Genomic DNA, 21,544 nt, shown 5'->3' with positions numbered 1-21,544 from the left:
TGGTTTTTGGAAGTCAGGTTTTTGAATGTACATGTAAGTCCAAGACGGATACTAAGCCCCTGTTCTAAATTGTGAAATTCTGTATCAGAAATGAACTTTTGGGGCCAGTGTTGTGGTGCAGTGAGTTAAGCCGCTGCCTGCAAAGCCGGCATCCCACGTCAGACCACCAGACTGAGTCCCGGCTGTTCTGCTCTGATCCAGCTAACTGCTAGTGCACCTGGGAAAGAAGTGGAGGAGGGCTCAAGTGCTTGGACCCCATGGGGGAAGACCCAGATGGAGTCTGACTTTTGCATGGCTATTGGGGCCATCTGGGAATGGAACCAACGGATGATACCCCCCTCCCTCCCTCCCTGTACCCTCTCCTGTCTGCCTTTCAAATAAATAAAATTAACCTTGAACAAAACGATATTAACTTCTTTTCAAAATTAGAACCGTCCAAGGAAAATGCAAAAACATGAGCCAGTAATACTGCTGCCAGGAAAACACAATGCAGCTCAGCCAACTCAGAGAGAGGGCAAAGCCCAGGCAAAGCAGTACCTAGAACACACAGAAGCCTGTGTTGGGTCTGGGGCACAGGTATAAACAAAGTACTAACCAAAAGGCTCAAATCTGCTAACAAAAGACAAGACTGCGGAAGGCTGGGAAGCCGCCACCACATCTTTCGCAGTCCAGGTGAAGTACTCAGGCATCGCCACCCTTAAAAGGGATACAACGGTCACCGTGTGGCAGAGGTTTTGGTCACCTGGTGAGGGGCACAGAGGTCAGCAGGAAGATGATGATATTCTACAGCTAAAATTAAAACTCCAGTAGGACGGTACTAACTGCTACACGCCAGAAGCATTCAACCACAGCTAGATGTCCATTAGGGATGTTGTATTCCTAAAGAAATTTTTTTTTAATTTTTTAAAGAATTATTTTTAATAATTTGACTGGTTCACTCCCCAAATGACCACAATGGCCAGAGCTGAGCCAATCTGAAGCCAGGAACTTCCTCCGGGCTCCAACACGGTTGCAGGAGCCCAGGGAGTTGAGCCATCTTCCACGGCTTTCCCAGGCCACAGCAGAGAACTGGATTGGAAGAGGAGCAGCCAGGATTTGAACCGGCAATGCCTAGATGGGATGCTGGTGCTGCAGGCTGGGGCTCTAACCCACTGCACCACAGTGCCGGTCCCCCTAGGAAAATTTAAATACCACCTTTGCTATTTATTGCTCTTCAATATTTCCAGGGACTACTGGGTATTTCATTTTAAGACTTTTTCCAAGATAAGAATTTTACTTCTAAGCAACGGCTTCATGGTTTTGAATTTGTAATTTAAATTGCTTCATTATGAAAAGGAAATTCAGTATCTGTTATTAAAAGCAAAAAATAAAAAATACAGAAGGCCTAGCATATTGCCAAGAACAAACTACAGAATCCCATTAAAAGGGATGTTGTAGGGGGTGGGCTTTTGGTACAGCAGTTTAGATACTGCGTAAGATGCCTAATCCCATCCCAGGGTGCCTGGGTTCAAGTTCCAGCTCTGCTGATTCCCGCTAACGCTCACTCTGGAATGCAGCAGGCTCAAGTGCTTGGGATCAGATCGTTCACATGGGAGACCCAGGACTGAGTCCTGGGCTCCTGACTTTGGGTTGGCCCGGCCTCAGCTGGTATAAAAGCATTGGCAGGAGTGAACCAGAGGATGGAAGATTTCTGTCTTTTGGCCTTTCAAATAAAGTAAATACAAATTTAAATAAAGAGATGTTGGGGCCGGCGCCGCGGCTCACTAGGCTAATCCTCCTCCTAGCGGTGCCGGCACCCCGGGTTCTAGTGCTGGTCGGGGTGCCGGATTCTGTCCCAGTTGCCCCTCTTCCAGGCCAGCTCTCTGCTGTGGCCAGGGAGTGCAGTGGAGGATGGCCCAAGTGCTTGGGCCCTGCACCCCATGGGAGACCAGGAGAAGCACATGGCTCCTGCCATCGGATTAGCGCGGTGCGCTGGCCGTAGCACGCCGGCCGCAGCGGCCATTGGAGGGTGAACCAATGGAAAAAGGAAGACCTTTCTCTCTGTTTCTCTCTCTCACTGTCCACTCTGCCTGTCAAAAAAAAAAAAAAAAAAAAAATATATATATATATATATATATATATAGGGCCGGCGCTATGGCGCGGCAGGTTAATGCCCTGGCCTGAAGCGCCAGCATCCCATATGGGTGCTGGTTCTAGTCCCGGCTGCTTCTCTTCCAATCCAACTTTCTGCTATGGCCTAGGAAAGCAGTAGAAGATGGCCCAAGTCCTTGAGCCCCTGCACCCACGTGGGAGACCCAGAAGAAGCTCCTGGCTCCTGTCTTCGGATGGGCGTGGCTCCGGCCGTTGAGGCCATCTGGGGAGTGAACCAGCAGATGGAGGACCTCTCTCTCTGTCTCTACCTCCCTCTGTAACTCTGTCTTTCAAAATAAATAACTCTTTAAAAAAAGATAAAATAAAGAGATATTGTTGAGGTTCTGTCTTGGTTGTATCTATGAACTTTATGGAGAGCTTGAATTACTTCATTTGCAGAAATAAAAAAGATGACACATTTATCATCCTAAGTCTTATGTAACCAAAGCCAACCTTATGACTGCCTGAAAGAAAATACTGTTTCAAATCAGTGGTTTCACGTGAGGTTCTCATGGGTCCTACAGATGACCTACTTTCTGGCCCAAAAAGGGAACTCGTGCAAAGCCTTTTCTCTTAACGTGTTTTTCCATTATTGATTTGAAATAACAGGAAATATCACAAAATGAACCCATTTTCCCCAAATACAACCAAAATAATGGAAGACATAATCCTTTAAGAATTACTCATATTAGGTGATGGCAAAGAAAAGAACATGAAAATTCTGAGCGGAGGAGTGGGCAGCTAAGAGGCCTGCATCCTCTATCAAAGAACCCAAGCCTGATTCCTGGCCCTGGCTCCTCACTCCAGCCTCCTTCCAGTACAGATCCTGGGAGGCAGCAATGATGGTTCAAGTAATAGGCTCCTGTCATCCCCATGGGAGACCTGGGTAATCTTCCTGGCTCCCAGCTTCACTCCTTCATGGTTACTGCAGGCATCTGGGGAGTGAACCAGTAGGTGGGTTTGTGTTTGTGTTTGTGTTTGTGTTTCTTTTCTCTCTCTCTCCCACTGCCCATCTCTCTCTCTGCCACTCAAGTTAAAAAAAAAAAAAACAAGCTTGAATTATATTATTTTTGTATTTTTAATGACTATTTCCCTAGCTTATTTACCTCCATGGCACTTCTAGTTTTCTAAGATATATTGTATTTTCTTGTTTCAATATTTTAAAGTTTATTTATTTGAAAGAGGGAAGAGGCCTTACACCAGAAGGTTTACTTCCCAAATACCTGCAAAAGTCAGAGCTGGGCCAGCCTGGAACTCCATCTGGGTCTCGTTGTATTAGGCCATCATTTGCTGCAGGAAGCTCCAATGAAAACCGAGTAGCCAGAACTTTAACTAGGTACTCCAATATACAAGGTGGCATCTCAAGCAGTGACTTAAGCCACTATGCCAAACACCCACCCACCCACAATGTATTTTCTTGTCCATTAATCTGTCTCCTCTCACTATGATAAAGCTACATGAAGCCAGAAACTGTCTTTTTAACCACTGATGTGTCTAGGATGGTGTAAGGAAGGAGGGAAGAGGGGAAGAAAGAAAAAAAAAAAAAAACGGAAAGTAGGAAAAGAAGGCCACAAGTCAAAAAAAAGTTTTCAGGATGGAAATGTACCAATTGCTTGTCTTGGATCTATGTAGGAAGGCATGGACCCTCAAATACACAGGACATTAACGTCAAATTCTCAAATCATGGTTCAAATCAGAGAGAAAGGTAGAGCATTTGACTTACTTGATAAGCCTATAATATGCAAACCGGAACGTTTCTTGGATAAGGACTGAGAGCAACACTCCGAAGATGAGCAGATATTTCTGTTTGGGTCCCTCTTTGCTGTCAGTAATGAGTCTTGCTATGACCCAAATCAGGGACGAAAGCAGGAGAGACACTAGCCAGAAGAAAGCTCTGAAAATTAGGAAAAAATAAGCTTTAAGGACAGGATTTATAATGATTTAAAACTGAGGGGAAAAAAACTGCTTGAGAATGAACACTTTTTTTTAAAAGAAAGCATGATGACCTCATCAGGTGGTGCTCTTGACCAGCTGTTCCTTATCAAGGGCACATCTGCCCTGGTGAGACAAACACCTAGTCCCAGAGGAAGGCACGCTTTCCCAGCCACGACTCGTGTTCAGTGACCCTGCTCCTTCAAGTGCACCCACGAGGACAGACTGGTTGTAAACCAATCTGCTACTCTTCCTAATCAATGCTTTGCTCACTCGAAACATCTACAACCTGTGACTTCTGCGGTTTTCCTATCTTCATCATCTACCAGGGGCCAGCCCTGTGGTTTAGCAGGTGAAGCCGCCGCCTGCAGTGCTCATCCCATATGGGCGCTGGTTCAAGTCCTGGCTGCTCTACCTCCGATCCAGCTCCCTGCCGCTGGCCTGGGAAAGCAGCGGAAGATGGGAAGAAGGCCCAATTCCTTGGGCCCCTGCACCCGAGTGGGAGACCCAGAAGAAGCTCCTGGCTTCTAATAGGTGGCGTCTGGCCGTTGTGGCCATCTGGGGAGTGAACCAGCGGATGGAAGAACTTTCTGTAACTCTACTTCTCAAATAAATAAATCTTTAAAAAAAAAATCTACCAACAAGTATGGATTTGGTGGTCAGATATCCACAAAGTGTTCTTTTCCACAAAACAAAACAAAACAAAACAAAACAAAACAAAACACAACACACATCTCTATCAACAGTTACTGATTAAAACAAAACAAAACAAAACAAAACAAAAATCCTGAGACTGAAAACTTGTGGACTGTTTTCCACCCCGCTATGGACGGTAAGTTACAGCAAGCTGCACAAGCCTGCAGCCGAAATCTGTTGTTTCTGATCAATACGGTCGATAGAGCCGACGGGGCCCAGAAATGGGGGGCTGGCCGGGCTAGCCTGGTGCCAGGGGAGACGCCTGTGTCCCCAGGGAGCGCCGGGATGATGACCACATTGGCCAGCAGAGCCGGGCGCTCACTAAGCTCCCAGGAGGCGGCGCACGACAGGTGGCTCAGCACCTCACCTCACTCAGCCCGGGAGCTTAAAGGAACGCTAGGATTCAGCTGAGCCGGGCTGGCGGGGCAGTTTCAACCCACCCGGGGCCCGGGTGACACTACGGCAGAGCGGGCGGATTAGTGTCCCCGCCTCTCAGCCTTCGGGGGGCCACAGATGCCTCTGAGAATCAGGAAAACCAGGGGCCAGGACGCACACGCTACTGTATTCATCATTTTCCCCTTACACTCTTAGTGTCCACACCGCCGACCGCAGCCCACCCCGTGGGCCCTAGGCCAAAGCCCTCAGGAGCCCGGCACCAGGGGTCTCCGGGACCCACGGACACGAGTGCCTTCCTCGGAGCCCGCCCCTGGGATCTCGGCTCTCGCTCGGAGAAGGGCGAGGGGCCCTGAGAGAGCGGGGTCTCCGTCTCCCCCGCCCAACCCTCCGTCTGCCCCAGCCCAGCAAGGCCGAGCCGTTCGACGGGGACGCCCGGGGCCGCGGGCAGCCCGGGCGGGGCAGGCGTCCCGGTTTCCCGGCGCAACCGCCTCACCCGGCGATGAGGAAGATGACGCGTAACGGGTCGGAAGCGATGGTGAAGATGTAGAGGGCAAGCGCAGGCCCGAAGGCAATGAAGGTGCAGCCGAAGAACACGGCCGCCGTCATGGCGACAGCAGAAGCCGGCGCTGGGCCCGGAGGAGACGCGAAACTCGCGGGGCCGGGCGCGGGGCGCGAGGAGACCGGCGCGAGGCTAGGTTAGCGGGAAGGGGCGCAGCCGCAGCTGGGGGCGGGGCTGGGCGGGCGCGTGGGCGTGGCTTGGGCCGCGGGGCGGGGCGAAGTCCGCGCTGGGGGCGGAGCGGGGCAGGGCGGGCTGAAGGGCGGGACGTAATCAGAGCGGGGAGCAAGGGGGCGTGGCTCGGGCCGCGGGGCGGGGCGCATTCAGAGCTGGGGGCGGGGCGGGGCGGGGCGGGGCCGGGCGGGCTCAAGACTGGACGTAATCAGAGCGGGGAGCGAGGCGGGGCGGGGACTGGGACGCGGGGCGGGACGCAGTCAGAGTCGGGGGCGGGGAAGGGCGTGTGCGAGGGGCGGGGCTCGAGGCGCAGGGCGGGGCGCAGTCGGAGCCGGGAGCGGGGCGAGGGGACGCGACGCCGGGGCTCAGGGCGTGGAGCAGGGCGCAGTCAGAGCTGGGGGTGGGATAGGGCGGGTGCGAGGGGCAGGTCTCGGGGAGCAGGGCGGGGCGAGCTGACGAATTCAGGGCCGGAACCAAGTTCTCTAGCGCCACCACCGGTAGGTAACGGATTGGAGGCAGAGAAGAGCCAGGCAAAGACCCAGCTTACCTGTTAGCTCCGTATGTCAGGGACAGAAGATTCCGGATAAATTTAAGAAAAACAGCGCAGGAAAGCGCTTTTTAAATAGAGAGGTATATATTTTTAAAGATTTATTTATGTATGTATTTGAAAGGCAGAGTGACCGAGAGAGATCTTCCATCCTTTGGTTCACTCCCCAGATGACCCCAGTGGCTGGGGTTGGGGCTGGGCCATGCCCAAGCGGGGCCCGACCACGTGGGCCATCAGCAGCTGCCTGCCCAGGTTCATTAGCAGGAAGCTGGATTCGAAGTGGAACAGCCGGGACTTGAACTGGCACTGGCATTTCGGATGCTGGCCCCGCCGATGGCGGCCTAACCTGCTTTGCCAGAACAATGGCTTCAGAGAAGTCTCTTTGTTTTAAAGCACATTTTTCTATTTGTGTAGCTGCAGGGTCTTCATGCTCATCATGTGAAAATCCCGGGCTGGGAGAGCAGTGGCCCCAGCGGGACCACAGAGAAGGTAACACGAAAGAGTGGAGGAGACTGTTCTTTGGCCTGTGTTGGCCAGCTGGCCTTAATTTTTTCACCTAAGCCTCCAAAAGACTTGTTTTGACCGCATTCTTGAACCACCCTATAGCAACAGTGCCATCTCCCTGCTCTGACTTCTGACCCCTGTAACCACTGCTCCGGTCCTCCCCATTAAAATGCAAATTCTGGAGGCCTGCAAGAGCTCAATATGTACCTGTGCAATGAGTGAAATCATTTTCAAAGTGGGACTTTCAACATCTACTATTTTATATTCTACAATTTCTGAGAGGTTTGAAAATTGAAACCGGGGCCAGCGTTGTGGCACACAGCAGGTGAAGCTGCCATAGGAGACCCAGAAGCTCCTGGCTTCTGCCCGAGCCAGCCCCAGCCCCAGCGATTGCAGTCATTTGGGGAGGAACCAGCAGATGGAAGATCTCTCTCTGTCTCTCCCTCTCTCTCTAACTTAGCCTTTCAAATAAAATAAATCTTTTTTTTTTTTTTTTTGACAGGCAGAGTGGACAGTGAGAGAGACAGACAGAGAGTGAAAGGTCTTCCTTTGCCGTTGGTTCACCCTCCAATGGCCGCCGCTGCAGCCGGCGCACCGCGCTGATCCGATGGCAGGAGCCAGGATCCAGGTGCTTTTCCTGGTCTCCCATGGGGTGCAGGGCCCAAGCACCTGGGCCATCCTCCACTGCACTCCCTGGCCATAGCAGAGAGCTGGCCTGGAAGAGGGGCAACCGGGACAGAATCCGGCGCCCCAACCGGGACTAGAACCCGGTGTGCCGGCGCCGCAAGGTGGAGGATTAGCCTATTGAGCCACGGCGCCGGCTTAAAATAAATCTTAAAAAAAAAAAAAAAAGAGAGAGAGAGAGAAGGTTGCATTCCTGATCATTCACATCTAAGACACATTCTTCTCCCTAAGGAGTGTGTGTAATAACAACACCATCACCCCCACTCTGGGGCTGACATGTGGTGCAGTGGACTAACCCACTGCTGGAGACGCCAGTGTCCCACATTTGGAGTACCTGATTCAAGTCCCAGTTGCCACACTTCTGATCCAGAGTCCTGCTAACGCGCATGGGAAGACAGCAAGTGATGGCCCAACTACTTGGGCTCCTGCACCCCCTGCAGGAGATCAGAATGGAGTTTCTGGCTCTTGTATTTGGCCTGGCTCGACCTGGCTGTTGAAGTCATTTGCCTTTCAAATAAATAAATAAATAAAACACCTGTGGGTTATTCTGCGGAGCGTGCCTAGCACAGGGAAGTGCTATGTAGTGATAGCTGTTTCTACTCATTCTTTAATGTCCATCATGGATAATGTACTTGGAAATCCACTTTGTAGAGAAAAACACTGGTACACAAAAATTGGCACCTAACCGGAGATATTTTTCAATTCACGTGTGAAAATGGTCCTTCAGATAATATCATGACAGGTATGTAATTCATATAGGGTTAGTCCAGGCTGTGCCCCTGACACAGTCCCAACTACTGTAGGCATCTATCTGGGGACAGAACTGGCAAATGAAAGAGCTCTGCCACTCTGTCTCTCAAATAAAAAGTAAACATTGGGAGCAGGCATTGGCTAGCCAATAAGACACCCGCATTGTATGTCAGAGCATCTGTGCTGGACACTGGCTCCGGCGCCTGATTGGAGCTTTCTGCCACACAGCTGGGGTCCTGCCACCTTTGGGGGAGACCTGGAGTGGGTTCCTGACTCCCAGCTCTCGCCAGGCCTATTAGAGACAATTGGGCGCAAACCAGCAGATGGGAATTTTTTGTTGCTGTTTGTTTTCTGGTTTGTCTTTCTCTCCATGTCTTTAAGTCTCTAAAATAAGTAATTTTTAAAAAACAACATTTCTGCATGTTTTATGCAACTGCTTCATTATCGTTGATTGACATTCCTAATAGGTCCCCGCTTTACTCTTTGGGTTCAGAGCTAGAAAACAGTTTTGTTTCTCCTGACAAATTCATGTGCTCAGACCGAGCGCCAACTTCTCCTCCTCGGGCTTCACCTTCACTCCCAGGAAGCTCGGAGCAGCATTTCATACTCAGTTATAGCAACTATGCTGCTGGGCTTTCTTATAAATTATGATTACTGCTCTGACTTCATAATAGCATTTATTCTCTTGATGCTATTTTAATGATTCGATTATACCCTATTTTTTTTTAACCAAGATCTATGTGTCTTGGTTAAAGCTGCCTCAGACCCTTAGGAAATAGGCAAGGAAATGAATAATAAATAAAATTATAACAATGTCCTTCAATATGCAGAACTATAAGTTGGGGGGACTTTGCATTCAAGATTTCTTGACTGTGTTTCAGGTCAGTTTTATTCCCCGACGTCCAGCTGAAAAATGGAAAGCAATGAGAATGTAATGAGTCTGTCCCCTTATCCTTGACCACATCTTTGTGCTTGTGTGTGTGTGTGTGTGTGTGTGTGAAGACATCTTTAACTGATGTTTGTTGGAATAGAAAAAACTGTCTAGAAAATGATGAAATCACCAATAGCCATTGACCACATTCCTAGTAATCCACTAGAAAAAGCTATCATTTGAAATTTTTGAATAATAATGCTATTTTACATTTATATAATGCAACTGCTGTTTGAAAAGCTTTAACATGGATTTCAGCATTCCTGTTTACAAATGAGGAATCTGAGGCTACCTAGTGTGTTATTGACCCTTTAAGTTTTTATGAGCTTACTGTGAGTTTTCCTCCTGAAACTAGAGAACACAAGGTACTAAGCGCTGTTGGGAGTTAAATTCCTAGGAGGTGACTGGGAGGGAGGTGGCAGGTACCTAGTCTGGCTGTGCCTGTAGACTGCTGAGAATTCCTCCATATTGTGTCTATACTAACAAGTGCACTTGAGCTTTGTGTTCTAGTGGTACTGAGAGATTTTTTTTTTTACATACTCAAGCATTTAGTCATTCATTCAAATACATGTTGAATATCTACTAAGTATTGGGCTAAATGCTAATCATTGGGTATAAAGCAATGAAATACATATGGGGCTTACAGTCTAATGGATAATGTAGGCAGGCAAGTGTAGCTGTAAGAATATACAGAAAGGACCAATCCAGCTCTCTGCTATGGCCTGGGAAAGCAGTAGAGATGGCCCAAGTGCTTGGGCCCCTGCACCCACGTGGGAGACCCAGAAGAAGCTCCTGGCTTCGGATTGGCTCAGCTCCAGCCATTGCAGCCATCTGAGGAGTGAACCATTGAATAGAAGACCTCTCTCTCTGCCTCTGCCTCTCTGTAACTCTGCCTTTCAAATAAATAAATAAATAATAATAATAATAATAATAAAAAAAACAAGAATATACAGGAAGGAGGGAGGAGGATACCCAATCTGAATTTGTGAGGCTGTGCTAAAGACAGTCCCACAGTCCCTACTCATTCTTTCAGTCTCAGTTTGGGATTTAGCAAAGCCAGAAAGTAGGGAGGAAGTAGGATGGAAGGACAACTGGCAGTCCTCAAGATGAAAGGAAGCAAGGCATTGCAGAGGGGCCGAGAGCAGTGCAGGACGGTCTGGGCAGGTGAAATAAGACTGGAAAGGCCAGTAGGAGCCAGAAGGGGCCCGATCACTAAGGGCTTTAGCAACAGTTTTATGGATTTTAGAGTTTACCAAAAGTTTCCATCAGGGAAATCATGTGATCAGATCCACTCAGTAGAGATATGAAAAATGGGATTCCAAGTAGGAAGTCCTTGAGGTCCTTGGCATGATAAAGGCAGGGGATGATGGTGGCCTGAATATGAGAAATAGTCTAGAGAGAAGCAGATACATTTAAGAGAGACTTAGGAATTGTACAAACAGAATGTAGTGACTGATGAGCTACATGGAGAGAGTGGGAAGATGACTTCGAGATGTCTGGCTTGAGTGGTTACTATGGAGACAGGAGGAGGAGAGAATATGGGAAGCAGCCATGATCACAAGTACCCTTTTGGATGCCGTGTGATTTAGGTGCTCATAGGACTCCACATGGAGGTGTTCACTCCACAACTGATATATACAGGATCAGGAAAGATCTATCTATAATTGAAACTCTTCATACACAGGGAACCTGGATAGTGGGTAGAATCGTGTAAGAGTCCGGAAAGTGAGAACAGGGCCTGTGCCAGGACACTGACATTCAAGGCGTGAGAAGCAGAACCTCAAATAAAGTGGAAGATAGAGGTCAGGAGGGTAGCAAGGAAACCAGGAGAATGTTGCGTGGCAGAAGCCCAGGGGAAAGCACACTTCAGAAGCAAGGACTGTTGAGGGGTTCAATAAGGTACCAGTGAAATATGTCTACAGGATTTAGCCATAAAGAGATCATTAGGGACCCTAGCATGGGGGCAAAGCCAATCTGCAAAGTATTCTCCAATGAATGTGTGATGAGAAAGTGGGGTGGGAGGAGAGACAGAACCCCAATGGAGGAGGACACAGATAGAGGAAGACGCTTCCCAGCGCTTAGTAGCAAGTGATGGGTTCACCCTGTGGGGCAATATGAGGAAGGTCAGCGTGAAGCTTCCGGCCCCGTGGAAGTCAATCTGAGGATCCAGGTCTTACCAAGCTCTGGCATTGTTGATGGCCTGGCATGAGAATCCAACACTTCCAAACTGGAGAGCCAGGACGTAACTCCGTGCTCTAACAGAAATACAGCTGCAGCTGGCAAACAAGACTCACTGCTGAGCTTTCTTAAGGTAATGCAAGAAGAAGAAAAAGCAGTCATAAGAAATCAGATAAATGCTTATATTACTTAACAAACTCATTGCTTTATTATAAGTATTCATGGTCAAAGAAGCCTTTTAAGTTATTTATTTTATTTGAAAGGCAGAGAAACTGTGGGGAGCAACTCAGACTAGACTAAGTTACTGGAATTAAGACTTATTCTATGCATCTGCTCTCCCACAATATGGTGCTGGGAGAGGAAACAGCTTCTACACAGCTGCCTCCAGTTCAACCAATAAACTGTAGGACCTGCTCCTGATTGGAGGAGAGCAGCGTACTCGGCGTGTGGGTAGCAGAGTTGGGATTGGTGGAAGAGGACTATAAAGGAGGAGAGAGACAACATGCACCAGGAACATCTAAGGGGAACATCTATCTGAAGGAACACCTGAGCAGCCCCCGAGAGAGCTGGCCGGTGGTGTGCCGCTCCCCTGCGGAAGTGGGGAAAGTGGCAGGGGGAACTGCCCTTCCACGGAGGTGGAAGGGATGGTAGCCAACCCGGGAAGAACCAGCAGCAAACCTGGGAAGGGACGAGCAGACAAAAGAACAGCGCAGGGTCCTGTGTCGTTCCTCCGCGAAGAGGGGGAGTGAAAAGAAACAGAGACAGAGAGAATGAGAACAGCCATCCACTGATGCACTCCTCAAATGTCCACAACAGCCAGTGCTGGGCCAGGCTGAAGCCAGGAGCCAAGAATTCAATTTGGGGCTCCCACGTGGGTGGCAGGGATTGAACTACTTGAGTCATCGCCCCCATTGTTACCTCCCAGGGTGTACATGAGCAGGAAGCTGGAATCCAGAATGGCGCCAGGACTCAAAACTAGGTACCATGATATAGGATGTAGGCATTCCAAGGGGAGTCTTAAGCCCTGCACTAAATGTCTGCTCAGAAGAAGCCTTTAGATACAGCCAAGAAGTTGATTCAAAAAGAAATAGTCTCATTTAGACATCAGAGAGACAAATTAGTCAGTAAAAGTAGAATATCCAGTGGTTTACATTAGAGACATTACCTGTGTTTCATAGAATTTTATTTACTTTTTTTTTTTTTTTTTTTTTGGACAGGCAGAGTGGACAGTGAGAGAGAGAGACAGAGAGAAAGGTCTTCCTTTGCTGTTGGTTCACCCTCCAATGGCTGCCGCGGCCGGCTCACGGCGCCGATCCGGTGGCAGGAGCCAGGAGCCAGGTGCTTTTTCCTGGTCTCCCATGGGGTGCAGGGCCCAAGCACCTGGGCCATCCTCCACTGCACTCCCGGGCCACAGCAGAGGGCTGGCCTGGAAGAGGGGCAACCGGGACAGAATCCGGCGCCCCGACCGGGACTAGAACCCGGTGTGCCGGCGCCGCTAGGCGGAGGATTAGCCTAGTGAGCCGCGGCGCCGGCCTATTTACTTATTTTTTAAAGAAAGAAAGGCAGAGTGACAAGAGAGACAGAATCTCCTGTCCGAATGCCTGCGATAGCCAGAGCTGGGCCAAGCCACAGCCAGGAGTCAGGAACTTCATCTTGGTCTTCCAGATGGGTTGCAGGGGTCCAAGCACTGGGCCATCATTCACTGCCTGCCAAGCTGTGCATTAGCAGGAGGCCTGATTGGAAGCGGAGTTGCTGGGATTTGAACCAAGCACTCTGGTAAGGAATAATGGGCCTTACAACAGCGGCTTAACCCACTGTGCCACAGCTCCCATCCCTGCATAGAATTTTAGAGCTGGGAAATGACTAAGGGATCATCCAATATCACAATAATAATTAAAGAAAAAGAGCAAACAGGTCAGGAAAAAAGGCTAGACAAGGGAGGTGAGTGCCCTTTAGCCAGCACCAGAAACCTGGGAGAAGGGAGTCTTGGTTTCTACTTCAGGCCTCCTGCTGCCAGATCCAGCTGCCTCAACTGAGGCCTGAGGCCAGTTTGATAATTTTAGACTCCTGTAGCTATTTACATGAAATATTTGTTTCTGTGAAAATTTAAGAACAAAAACCTAGATTGTATATTTAGCAGTTACTATTCATAATACAGCAATTCCTATTTTTCTTTCATGTCATCATTCAACATTTACCTGAGAAAGGTAAATATATACATATATTATTATTTAATCATGGTTTATTTATGTAATTTGCTATGTGGTATTCTTAAATATCCCTGAAGCACTTAATAATAGAAAACTTAAATCTTGAGGGTAGGAAATACAAATGGGGAGAGAGGATTTAGCCAATTCATTAATATCTAAACAGCATTCTGGGTGATTAATCTACTTAAAGGGAATTCTTCTTTATTTAATAAAGGTTAAAATAGTGTAAGGTAAAGACCAGAATGAAGACCAGGTAATGAAGCTTCTCTCTGAGGCATTTACAAATTTACCTCAAACCTTTTTTTTTTTTTTAAGATTGATTTATTTACTTGAAAGGTGGAGTTAGAGAGAGGCAGAGGCAGAGAGAGTAAGAATCTTCCATCGGTTGGTTCACTCCCCACATGGCTGCAACAGGCGGAGCTGTGCCGATCCGAAGCCAGGAGCCAGGAGCTTCTTAAGGCCTCCCACATGGGTGCAGGGGGCCATCTTCCACTGCTTTCCCAGGCCACAGCAGAGAGCTGGATTGGAAGTGGCGCAGCTGGGTCTGGAGGATGAGGGGGAACGGGAGGAGGAGGAGAGAACATGGCCAAAGGGGAGGGGCTCAGGGTGCCGGGACGCTGGGGAAAGGGCTAAGACAGGGTGCGCGTTTTAAGGTACAGGGAGAAACAGTTGTGAGTCCGCTGACAAGCAGGTTAGGAGTGGGAGGATGGCTTCAGAGCCGAGGCAGAGAAGCCTGGAGGAGGAGGAGCGTCTCTGCTCGGAGGGGAAGGGGGGACGCAGGGACACGGAGATGAGGGAGGGAGAGCAGCCGACCACGCTTGGAGATGGTTTCCCGGGGAAGTGGGAGGTGAAAGGTCTGCCCACGCGGTGTGAAGGGACGAGCTTGGTCCCTGGAGAAGAGGGAAGGCCTGAAATGACTGCGGGGCGAGTGGGAAAGACCAGCAAAGAGAACACGCACAGCGCTGCAAGACGGGCGTCATCAAACCGTGCTCTTTCCAAGAGAGAACAATGGGAACTAAACCTGCAAGGCCTGAGAAGCGGAGGACGCTCAACTGAACGTTACAGGTTCTACAGAAGAATCATCTCAAGTATTCTGACGCAGGATGGCAGGAGATCCCGCTGTGTTTCTCAGTGTTTAGACAACGCTGGCTCCGATATTAAGTGCTAAAAGGTCTCAAGTCTATCATGATTTGAATCACACACCTAGCAAATTTGCAGAAGCTTTTTAAAAATGCACAATCTACTTCAGAGGCGTGACTATTTTCATTATGTACTTTTTATTTTAGATGAACATTATTATAAAAAAAATTCACCTGGAATAAAATCCACATTTTTTTTTAAAAACACAGCATCAGTATCAGTACACAGTTAATGAATTGGCTTAAACAAGATTAACCACATGACAGGTCTACTTTATCCGCAGGAACTTTTCACATTAAGCCATTGGAGAAAAAATAAAATATGTTTTAACATACATACACAGCAGGATAATTTTATGGGAAAACTAGATATTTCCCAATCAGGACATAATTTTATTCAAATAGTTTAGGGTATTTTGCATTAAAGGAGCTGCAGTGTCTACTGCAAACACACACAATAGAACCCAACTATAAGGCCAGAGGCATGAACTACAATTAAATTCACATTTTTAAAAAAGGTAAGAATATGAAATAAGAAGTTCTATTAGTTCTTGGCAACAGGAAATGCAATTGCATATGGCACAGACATTTCAAGAAATGGAATAAAACCTGAAAATATCTCAAAAATAACTGCTTGCTAGTTTTCATCTCTGTACATTTCATTTAGATGTTTTTCAGAGTGTACAACACTAATTTTATTAGTCTAAAAAAAGACATTGATTCTATTGTAAAATTTTACTAGAATTTTAACTTTTATTAGCATATCCTATCCCTCTAGGTCCCTCCAATTCAAGGGATTTCATTTTTAGACATTCCTTTCCACCTCCTCCCTTTGGATGTAACAAGAAGGAAAAAGAAATGTGGTTTTTGTTAAAAAAAAAATCTAAAAAACCTGATTGCAAAAATGAGTGCTTAAAATCTGAGATCAGGAAAGCAACATAATGAAATGTGGGTTCTACAATTTTAAGCTTAGAAGCTCATCTTTAAAGATTAAGAAACTAAGTTTATAAAAGAATCTAAATCATGAACTTGAAAAGAATGCTTACATGTATCACTTATAGATCACAGGAAAACCGTTCTAGGCCTTAAAATAGAATCTTGGCATTCAGAACCTGTAAAGTGGAATCTCAACTATATTGCACAGCTAATTATATTAATGTTGACAGGGAGATAATACTTTTTTATTTTTTTCTATATTGAATATGACATGTATGTTCTATTCTAATCTAAAATACCACCCACCTTTCCCAAAGATGCCTTCAGTTCAAAACAAAACACATCATCGAAAATTCTGTTGGATGCGTAAAGGCTGGCTCACTGTTTTCTACCAGGTATTAGAATACTAGTTAGCTAAATGAGGTATAATTAAAAAATAGTCCTTCAAAGTAAAGAGTATAGTCTTCTGAAAATTTATAACAAAGACTGCACAAAATGCTCATGTAAAGAGTAAGAAACCCTGTGGCACCTACTAACTGATGCCCAGGTGGATTATTTCATCATAATCTGTCGGAAGTAAAATATAGCTAAAATAAGTTCCCAGTGAAACAGTTTACAATCAACCGCTTTGCATGCTACTTGGTTACAGCACATTTCGCTGCCTGATCCCCTCAGACTCCTCTGGAGAAGGTCTAGCCCGCTCATCATTGCCAGTCAGACGCTGGTGTTCAAGTGAAGCCACTGAGCCACTCATCCAGCTGCACGAGTCTTGATGTACCTTCTCCCAAAGACCACAAAAATCTTCACCAAAAAAAAAACCCAGATTTCATCCGTTTCAGCAGGGAACAGACAATTATCTGTCACTAAATTCATCTACAAATAGAAAAAATAATGCACCATATATATGTACATTATTAAGCAAAGTGGAATATTTATTGGGTCATTTTATCATGCAGAAAGGGGATTTCCTATGGTCTTAGCTCAAATTATATACAATTTAGCAAAGCTAAATGTAAGAAAATAGCAAGGACAATTTATTTCTATATAACAGAGCATATACTCCCAATTCACTGCTACTTCAAAGAGCACTTTCAGACTCAGCTAACTTTTCAGGCTCTTTCAAAGGGAAGTTCATGGAGACTAGTTATTAACCCATATAAGGCGAAAGAAGAAAGAAGAGACAGAACAAAAGCAAAGTATTCTGTTAAAAAAAAAAAAAAAAAGCTGACCACAGAATATGTCAGTTTTGGTTTGCAGACAACCCCTGAGATATAAACCAAAGTGTTAAGACACCAAATAGTCAAGAGGTAAATTACTAAGAGAATTACATTCATACATGGTGTCATATCACTTGCCTTTTAGAAAGTACTTTGTTACCATCGAGAAAGCTTAACTGCTTGGATTTTTTTTTTTGAGAAAATCAGTCAATTTAAGATGTTTCTAAGAAATTACTTTTCTTTTTCCAAAAGATATCTAATTTGAAGATGGTAGACCTACAGTCAATTTTTAATCATGGATCTACTCATTATATTGGGACAGCAAAAGGTGACTTTAAGCTTTTAGGTAACAACAAAAAGAAAAATCAAGGAAGCTGAAATTGTTACCAGTAGTACAGTGCATCCACAAAACAGCACTGGTCTACCATCTGTAGCCACTAAAGTCTTCCTGCCTTGTCAAAGAAGTACTGCAGGTTGACCGTCGTACTCCAACAGTGTAGCTTACTTTGAAGCAGAATTCTCTGTGGTAACAGCCAACCCATTCCATTCCCATCTCCCATTCTTAACTATCAGGCGTGATAGAAGCCTTTGTAGACATACACAGGAAGAATATTTATTAACAGTACTCATTTCCCTAATCCCCTCTTAATTATCCCCTTCTGTGTTATGACACCAAAGGCTAAAATAACAGCAGTGACATCATGATCTGAATTTGGCACATACACTAAACACTACCTTTTTTATGTGATGGTTTCACCTATGAAAGGCATACAAGTACCAGTGTTTGGTAAGAAAGGCAACTAAGCTTTTGATTGGCTTTGGCCCAAATGACCAGACCAAGTTCTATAACAATCAGCCTAAACAGATGGAACTGCATTCAAACATTTGAAAACAACTGTTTTAAAACTGAAACCTTGACCATATTTTCTCTAATGAAAAGGCAAGACTTTTTCTACAGGCTGCACTAGATCTATTCACTTTTATTAACAACCCTTCCCCCCGCCCAAAAAAAAGAATCCCAAATCATTATTTTCACCATTACCAAGAGTTATCTCTGTTAAATTTATATCAACAAGTTAATCTCTGTGTAGGCAAGCTTTCTGCAAACTAAAATCTCAATCTAACTTTCACTAACTCTCGTGGATAGGGATTATGGTGGGAACTGGGTATCTCAGCTCAATCATCAAGCTAAGGGATGAAGCTAAGAAAAAATATATTACAAGTCCTCATGTGACACAATCGCAGTGAGATGCTGAAGTGAAATCCTAGATGGGGCGTCTCTCTGTCAAATTTCAGCTCAAGAAATTCACAAGGAAAAATACAGCAATGTTAGAATATGTTCAGTTTCAGATCACCGAGGAATCACAGTTAAGTCAAACATAGGAAAGAAGAGCAAATACAAACCCCAGGAAAAGTGAGAATATAGTGATTTCCCACTGTGGTTTCCACAGATTAGGCAGAGGTAATCAATTTAAAGAGTGATTCTTGGAGCTATCTGGACTCTGGGAAAAAGGTCAAGAATGAGGCAAAGCTCTACATAATCTGAAGAGGTGAAGACACCGTGGGCATTTTTATGAATTTTTAAAATAGGTTTTGTCATGACTTAATGATCTTTACTTAATAAAATCACAAATCAAACCCCTTAAATAAAATGGTACCAATGCAGTAACATTTGGCCTTAGAAACCAGACCACATGTCCTTTAATTTTAGTACATTAGCCTCTGCTTTAAATGTCCTGTCTTTTTTTTAACGACCCCCAAATGTACAAATCCATCGACTTAAGGACACAAAAGTGTGCAAAAATGAGTCTGAGATTGTGCTGTAGAAGGGAGAGAGTAACACTGTGTGCAAAGTGAAAAAGAAAGATAGCAGCTTCTGCAACAGGCAGGAAAACAAAGGAAAAACAAGTTAGGTCCTGCTTGTGTCTCCAAGTCATTGCTTCCATGTTTGAAAGAAAAAACGAGCCTGTTCTTTTGTGAGGCCGGGAGGCTGGACTCCACTGGGCCTTCTGCGGCAGAGGTCCGAGTTCAGCAGTGCTCTCAGCAGCAGCCGGGCGGTGTGATTCTGAGGCTGGGTGACCTGTGCTTTCGGAGAAGCAGGAGGGGGCCCTCCGGGCGCGCTGCAGTCTCTCAGACAGAGTTCATCAAAGCAGCGAGCAACGGAAGAAACTGGTCTTCTTTGACCGGTTTTCTGTGATTTTCACTGGTCCGCCTGCCCCTGAAGAATTGCTGTCATTCTGAAATTGAGAAGATGCCATTAGCAGGGAAATAAAAGTTTCACGGTTACCTACAAAATAAAAATGACAAACCATACCATGGGTAGCGTGCATTCTATGGAAACAGATATATTCACCGAAATACTTCTATTAGAAAGGGAACTGGTTGGGCTCCACTGAGCAAACTGTTCTTCAGATAGCACTGGCTATGTTAACAATGTATTAGGCAGGAAGCTCCTATTTCCAGTTAAAAGCAATTACAATGAATGGTGGGTAAAGCTTCAAGGGTAATGATGGAAACAGTGCTAAGATACTGACACGGGTACTCCTTTTAGGGGTAAGGAGAATTATACAATTATATTCAGGACTGAAAACCAATTTTCAAAGTTTGTTTTGAAGTTTGCTGAAAATGAAACTAGATAATTTTATGGCCAAAATGTAATTTGTAGGGCCAGTGATGAGGCGTAACAGGTAAAACCACTACCTGTGACACCAGCATCCCATAAGTGTGCTGGTTCGAATCCTGACTGCTCCATTTCTGATCCAGTTCCCTGCTAATGGCCTGGGAAAGCAGCGTTAGAAGGCCCAAGCCCTTCAGCCCCTGCACTCCTGCCTCCTGGCTTCGGCCTGGCCCAGCCCCAGCCGTTGTGGCCATTTGGGGAGTGAACTAGCAGATGGAAGATCTCTGTCTCTTCCTCTGTGTAACTCTTTCAAATAAATAAATGAATGAATCTTTAAAAGAATGTAATTTATATGCCGTTGCTATTTCCATTGTTCTGATCTAAAGGCAATGAAAAGCCACTTTGGGAGCAAGATAAAGACTGAAAACAGCTTCAGCTGAAAAACCAGAATCCTGAAGAAAGAGAAGAATCGAAGTTCGATCAGATGAATATGTTAGTAAGGAAAAAGTGAGTTTAATGTGAAATATTACAATCAGGCCTATCCTTCGATCAAATGCCAAAGAAAACAGAGCAATGGAAATAAAAATCATGATACTAACCATTTTTCTGTTGAGTTTTGTCATTATATCTCGTGCTAGTGTAAAAAATGCCTACAAGTAAAACAAAAATTTCATTATTACATATTTATGCTACTATTACACATTTCATTAGTAACATCTTAAAACACATTTTTCATTATCTCATCATAAACACACTACTTCAAAGGTTTTCACTGACAAAAGGATGTAACTGTAATTATGGTATGCACATGCATGCTATATGCTCTTTTTCAATGACATCATAAACATTTCCCAATGTTATCAACCCACGATTCATTCATTCATCAGATATCTCCTTCATGGGCTCTCTGGCACTCGATCCCATTATGACACGTGCTGAGTTATCTGAGGCTGCCTCAGTACACAAAGAACCGGGCAGAGGAAATGAATGGTTATGTGCTACCCTAAAACGTCTACCCAACAATCTCTACCTCTTACTTCTGACCTCCTCTTCAAACTTCCTCACTCTTACACCTGAGTATACACAGCGAGCTTCTGCAGCTCAGCTGAATCCCCCAGCATGGAAATCAGTTCAAATGGAAGCAGGAAAAATCTGGTTATCCATAGTCTCTCCCGGCCCAACCAAATATTCTTTAAATCTATTATCACTTTACTGTGTTACCACAGAGCCTCATGGGGCTGGTGTTGTGGCGCAGCCAGTAAAGTCAATGCCAGCATTCTATATGAGTGTCAGTTCAAGACCTGGCTGCTCCACTTCCAATCCAGGTCCCTGCTAAAGTGCCTGGGAAAGCAGTGGAAGTTGGACCACGTGCTTGGGCCCCTGCACCCACAACCCTGGAAGAGGCTCCGGAATATGGGCTTCAGCCTGGCCCAGCCCCGGCTGTTATGGGCATCTGGGAAGTGAACCACTTGGAAGATCCCTCTCTCTCTGTAACTCTGACTTTCAAATAAATAATAATAATAAAAAATCTTTATAAAAAAGAAAAAAACTCTGTCAGTTGTCTCTACACTAACCCACTGTTAATGTTGGCCTCTGTTTTCAAATATCCTGAGCCCCCCAAAAACTGTGTAGGAAAAGGACAATTTCCAATCCAATTAAATAGAAGTAAGAGGATAACCACTGCTGTCACCCACTGTCAGAACCCCACTGTCGCGCTGGTCACCTATACATCTAAGCTTCTACGTTAGCCCATCCCCGTGTTTAGGAGGTAGCCACACTGACTTCAAGCTCTAGGAAAATTCCTACCATCCCTAATAATGGCTGGCTAGAATACACAGCACAAGCAGCTCCTGGGTTTATACTTCCATAACTTTATGCTCCCTAAGCCACAGCTGTGATCAGGGTGCACGTGCTAGGCCTGCTCCTTTATCCCAGGGCCCAGCGGTA

General features: G+C 45.8%; 2 protein-coding genes and 1 long non-coding RNA gene across 7 annotated transcripts in view; 1 reads left to right on the top strand and 2 right to left on the bottom strand.

The window, feature by feature from the left end:
- Positions 1–5,896, bottom strand: part of APH1B (aph-1 homolog B, gamma-secretase subunit) — a 43,349-nt gene extending 37,453 nt beyond the window's left edge. For 2 of the 5 annotated variants that reach the window (XM_051822338.2, XM_070054334.1), the window contains exons 1-2: positions 5,648–5,885; positions 3,854–4,024 (exon numbers count right to left, since the gene is read on the bottom strand). In XM_051822338.2, coding sequence (XP_051678298.1) covers positions 3,854–4,024; positions 5,648–5,760 — 284 coding nt within the window. In that variant the 5' untranslated portion in view covers positions 5,761–5,885. Of the gene's footprint in view, positions 1–3,853; positions 4,025–5,647 lie in introns of all 5 variants that reach the window. The other 3 variants (XM_008268926.4, XM_051822339.2, XM_051822341.2) reach the window with 3 other exon arrangements.
- Positions 5,897–6,376: 480 nt separating this feature from the next.
- On the top strand, positions 6,377–21,182 carry LOC103351087 (uncharacterized). Its single transcript, XR_007910160.2, has 3 exons — positions 6,377–6,514; positions 8,271–8,361; positions 19,984–21,182. It is a non-coding gene; the product is annotated as an uncharacterized lncRNA (long non-coding RNA).
- RAB8B (RAB8B, member RAS oncogene family) overlaps positions 14,947–21,544 on the bottom strand; it is an 82,944-nt gene continuing 76,346 nt past the window's right edge. The window contains exons 7-8 of the mRNA XM_002718184.5: positions 20,197–20,247; positions 14,947–19,217 (exon numbers count right to left, since the gene is read on the bottom strand). Coding sequence (XP_002718230.3) covers positions 19,125–19,217; positions 20,197–20,247 — 144 coding nt within the window. The 3' untranslated portion in view covers positions 14,947–19,124. The remainder of the gene's footprint in view (positions 19,218–20,196; positions 20,248–21,544) is intronic.

Source organism: Oryctolagus cuniculus, chromosome 12 (assembly GCF_964237555.1).
Source record: "Oryctolagus cuniculus chromosome 12, mOryCun1.1, whole genome shotgun sequence".
Taxonomy (NCBI): domain Eukaryota; kingdom Metazoa; phylum Chordata; class Mammalia; order Lagomorpha; family Leporidae; genus Oryctolagus; species Oryctolagus cuniculus.
This window is presented reverse-complemented; position numbering and strand designations above follow the sequence as displayed.